Source organism: Austrofundulus limnaeus, unplaced genomic scaffold (assembly GCF_001266775.1).
Source record: "Austrofundulus limnaeus strain Quisiro unplaced genomic scaffold, Austrofundulus_limnaeus-1.0 Scaffold337, whole genome shotgun sequence".
Classification (NCBI taxonomy): Eukaryota; Metazoa; Chordata; class Actinopteri; order Cyprinodontiformes; family Rivulidae; genus Austrofundulus; species Austrofundulus limnaeus.
Window position 1 is genome coordinate 481,647 of NW_013952739.1, and position 5,272 is coordinate 486,918.

Sequence of the window (5,272 nt, forward strand, 5' to 3'; positions counted from 1 at the left end):
AGTTTAGGGTCAGGTAGGTACCTGTGAGGTTAGTTTAGGGTCAGGTAGGTATCTGTGAGGTTAGTTTTAGGATAAATGGTCAGGGTTATGATATAAAATTTAAAAAAATTCAATGGAAGTGAATGAAGTGTCCCCACAGGGATATAGAAACCAGACCTGTGTGTGTGTGCACACTGCTGGGCGGTGCTCAGGTGCGTCTGCAGGTYATAATACTGACTCTTACCCTCATGCCTTCAAATCTGGACAGGGCTCTGAGGGGCCGCAGGGCCCGCAGCGTGCGCAGGGATTTGATGGCTGCTAAGTCTGAATAACCCAAGGTGTTGGCCACCAAACTGATCAATGAAACCTGGAGGAGGGAGAGAGGAGGAGGAGGGAGACCAAGACGTGCAGAGAGGAGGAAGAGGAGGAGGAGGAGAGAAAGAAAAGAAGGAGGACGGTTAACTTCTATCCTAGCAGAGAGGAAAGGAGGAGAAGAAGCGTCCTGCTGAACAGAACCAGGTCCAGTCTGGATGTTGGACCTGTGGACCAGAAACAGGTGAGGAGCAGCCACTTCCTGCTCACAGGAAACAGTTTGAACACAGACGCTCTCGGGTCGGGTCAGCTCTGCCGGGTCTTACCCTGATACCGGCGAAGCGGGACGCGGCCCGGAGAGGCCGGAGCGCCCTGAACGTCCTCAGCACCCGCATGGTGGTCACCTGGTTGACCGGGATGAACTGGGCCAGCAGACCCAGCACCGAGATCTACGGGTCACACAGGTGAGACGGGCCGCTCGGTGAGGGGGAAGACTTTCAACGTGACACAACTCAGAGGAAACAACTAAACAACAACAACATGGAGCAAACATGTCAACATGTCCTCACTTCTGACTGACTCACAGCAAACATGAAGCTTTTAATTCTTCAGATTTATTCCTTTCAGCTGAGCTACAGACACAGGGACTGCAGTGCTTTGTTCTGATTGGCTGGGTTCTAGTCACATGACCTGGACGACACGTGGGGGCAGGAAGTGATTTGCTCTGGTTCTACATGGTGAAATGGATCACAGCTGATGCTATAACTGGGCTGATGTAGAAGAGATATGATAAAAACTATAGGTCCATTTAGGATGTGACTCATGTTAATAAATAGACACATCAGATAATCTGGAGGATTTATTGGTGTCGAGGAGATCAACACAAACTATCTGCTGCAGAGCTCGTTTTAACGAGGAGCCAGATGAAACCTTTCAAAGCCTCGAAGCTACAATGAGTTAGTTTCAGGTTGGTCGACTTGTTTCTGCCGGGTGAGCAGGGACTTGTGCTGTTTTAATTAGCCTACGATAACAATGCTACTGCTAACGCTAACAAGCTAACCTGTTGTTTGTATGTGCTTGGATCTACTTGTAAATTATTATTTTAGCTTTTGTAAACACAACTTCCAGTACGTGTCCAATAAAATATCTGAAAATAGGACTTAAATGAAACCATCCTGTTAGGAACTCCTCCATTGTTTCTTCCTCTCTTACTGTTTTTAGCCGCAGATRGTTGATCCACTTTTGGCGTCTATTTTCTGTCTCACTACTTTCAGAACATGAAAATAATTTTTATCTTTCTCCTGATTCAAGCTGCTGCAACAACCGAACACGTCACAGCTTTTAGGCATTTAGACGCTGAATCAACAGAAGGAAACGGGGTAATTTACTTCCTGCCCCCCACCACCACCTGCAGTTTGTGAAGTTGATACCGCGTCATCTGAAACCCAGTAATTCCTCCTTATTGTAACCACAAGCCCCGCCCCTTTTCTGAGACATGTCTCAGATCCATTCGTTTTGAGGCTGTCTCTTTAAATCCAAAACATGTGCTTCACACCSCGCCCCCCTCCAGGTCTCACTGTCAGTCATGACTGTCCACTCCTCCCTGTTTGGACCTGTTTGTAGTTTAATATCAGAGATGTGGTTATATAGCTGCGCAGGAGTTAAAAGATGTGAACAAGAGAAGACTTGTTCATCCAGTCTGACATGTTGGAGCCAGGGTCTGGACTCTGACAGGAGGCAGAACCTGAACTCTAACTGGTCAGGGACCACCTTGGTATCCACCTGGAGGAGCTGGAGAAGGTCTCTGAGGAGCAGGTCTGGATCACCTGACAGACCTGCTGCCTCCAGGACCTGACCCCAGAAGAAGAAGAAGGATCAGTGCAGATCAGAGTCGTTTCTTCTTCTTTTATCTTGAAGAACAAAGAGGTGGATCTAAAAACTCTGAGTTTGTTTTTGATCATTAAAAGTCTAACAGCTGGACTTCTGTTTTATTCATATCCAGATGTTTTCTCAGTCTGACCCTGGACAGGCTGTTTAAACTACAGAAGAAGCTCCGTGCTGAAACCTGGTCCATCTTGTTATTAAAACCAGGTCCTGGTCCAGAATCTAACCAGCTGTAATGGAACYGTCCTCAGGAGTTCTTCTTGTTTTCTGAGCAGAACTAAAGACTGATGCTGTTAGTTCTCTAACATCCACAGCTGTGGGTCTGCTTCTGTCTTCAGGACTCAGTCAGATCAAAATGTCACAACATGTCCCATCATTCATGAAGACAGCTGAGAGAGAAAGACCCCGAGGACGACAGAAAGACCGTCTCTGACTCACAACATGTCTGTATCATGTCAGTCATGCATCACGTCAGCTTCTTCCAGCTTTTGTTCTGTAGTTTCCTGACAAACTGTCATTAATTAAAGTGAATCCCAGCCTTTTATTAACCCTCAGCAGTGTCTGAACCCGACCAGAACTTACGTCGACGATGAGGAAGTCGAGCCAGCACCAGTAGTTGGTGAAGTACTTCTTGAAGCCGTAGGCCAGCCACTTCAGCATCATCTCCAGGATGAAGATGTAGGTGAAGATCTTGTCTGAGAACTCCAGGACCACTTTAACCACCCTCCTCTGCTCGATGTAGATGTCCTCAAAGGCCTGAGGGGGGCAACAGAGAGCTCCGTCAGGATGGACCAGACCCACAGGTGGCTCAGGTCTAACCCTCACATCAAACCCTGACTCTGTTTAAAGTCTGGGAACCGTTAAATGAAGCAGAATAAAATAATAAAGCACAGACTGACCAGAGCTCCAGAGCTGAGGAGGATCATGAAGATGATGAAGGACTCGAACCAGCTGTGCTCCACGATCTGGTAACAGGTCTTCCTCATCTTCCACCACATCTGACCCAAACCCGCCGTGGTGTCGATGTCGCAGCACTGAAACCGGGCCACGCACACTGAGGGGAGACAGAAAACTGTGTCCTGAAAACAAACTTTAAAACATTTTGACTTCAACAAACTTCTCCTCTGCATCTCTATAACCCAACATCTCAACATGCATCTTTGAGAGCATCGATCCTGAACTCTGAGAATGATTTGCTGCTGAATCCTAAAAGCATCCTGAAACAGAAGCAGTTGTTGGTTTGAGTGCTTCATCCAGCGGGTGGGGGTGGGGTGGGGGCGAGGTGAGGGTCAGATTTCAGCTCCATTCCCTAAAAGCTTGTGTTTTTTACTGAATCCAATCAAAGTGTCGACAAGAATGTGTTGAATGATGTGAAAATCACTCAAAAGGGCGTCTGAAGAGATTGACTGGTTGAGTGAGAGATGCTGACAAGCCCTGAGGGCGGCCATGATGGAGGCTGACAGAAGAGGAGAGACCATGTTGTTGTTAAAGACCTGATGGCTGAAACATCTAGAGGCAGGACAGCGGTGGAGAACAGTGAATTATTAATATAAATGTAGAAAGATAAAGGTCTGAGGGTAGAGCCCTGAGGCACACCATGCTATACTATACTATACTATACTATACTATACTATACTATACGTAGTAGAGTTCCCTTCCCATATTAACACTGCACATTTGATTAATGGAACACTTTTCTGGGGGTGGGGCATGAAAACAAATAACTAAATTTAAATGAGACATATTTGCTTCCACAGTTTGTTTCAGTAAATCCAACAGTTTATTTCTTAGGGTGAGTAAATCTATTCTTACTTTCTTGATTTTTCTGAACAGTTTTGTGACTTTTACTTAAGTACTTTCCTCATCAGGGAAATAAATTTTTACAAAAGTAATTTTCTGTTAAGGTATTTTAACTTCCATCTAACCAAGCTTTAAAATCTTTTATCAGCCAAAAGTCTTTTTGATCTTGTTTTGAGACTGATTTACTAAAAAAGAACAGAATGTATAAGATTAATAATCTTATCAGATTATTTGTCTTGTTAGCCTGAAAATTTGACAAGTGAAAATTTCTGCCAATGTAGTAAGAAATTTTACTTGGTAAGATTCTTGAAATAAGAAAAATTGAGTCAAATCAAGTATTTCAAGAATCTTACCAAGTAAATTTTCTTGCTCCACTGGCAGAATTTTTCACTTGAGAACAAGTTCCCAATAATAACTTTTTAAATCTCCAGATGTGGATCAGTTTGACTGATAAAGATGGAAATGAGATTTACATCATGTTGTCTTGAACACGTTAAGAACATGTGTTGTTTCCTCTGTCAGACAGCCTGAGGATGATGATGATGATGATGATGATTTGGCTGCTCTTCACTCTGATTACATCGTCTGCCTGCCTCGTTAATTACAGCCCTGATTACCCTGGCTTTCTGTTTCCATGGCGACTCATCTCCAACATGTCTGTGTGGTAATCCCAGAGCATCCGGGGCAGCTGTAATCTGACTGGTTCTGGTGTTTGTGTCAGGAAACCCCTCAGCCTGGGCTGGAAGAGGAAAACACTGAGCCTCATTAGATCACCTGTCGGTCGACCGGACGCCTCCTTCAGGAGCACTTCCTGCCGGGCCCAGCATTGATCCGTTATTGAGCGCTGCTCAAAGTGCTGCTGACCCACGAGCCCCCCGTCAGGAGACGGCGTGGTGCCGACACATCAACACAGCGTTCAGCACGGCAGACTTCCTGTCTTTTATCCTCCATGGAAATGTTTTCATTCAGAAAGCTGCACGGTTAGTTTCCAGCAGCACAAAGAAGTTCTGTCAGAAGTCTGATCAGAACCAGAACCTCCAACAAATAAAGATGGACAAGTTGTACCGCACCGGTCTGTGACTGAACACAGCCTTCAGCAGCCTTCTGCAGCCTTCTGCAGCCTTCTGCAGCCTTCAGCAGCCTTCAGCAGCCTTCTGCTGTCCTTAAAACAACTGAGCTTCAGTAAAACTACAGTCTGTCAGGAAACAATCGTTTAATTATCAACAGAACCGAGCCGTGCCGTGAACAGAACTGAGCCGTGCCATGAACAGAACCGAGCCGTGCCATGAACAGAACC

General features: G+C 45.6%; 1 protein-coding gene across 1 annotated transcript in view; it reads right to left on the reverse strand.

The window, feature by feature from the left end:
• The window catches only part of LOC106527684 (sodium channel protein type 4 subunit alpha), a gene marked incomplete at its 5' end in the record, with an annotated part of 142,279 nt that overhangs the window by 17,431 nt on the left and 119,576 nt on the right, over positions 1-5,272 (reverse strand). Inside the window, 3 exon segments of the mRNA XM_014022657.1 lie at positions 224-346; positions 2,758-2,931; positions 3,075-3,229. Of these exon segments, the coding sequence (XP_013878111.1) occupies positions 224-346; positions 2,758-2,931; positions 3,075-3,229 (452 nt within the window).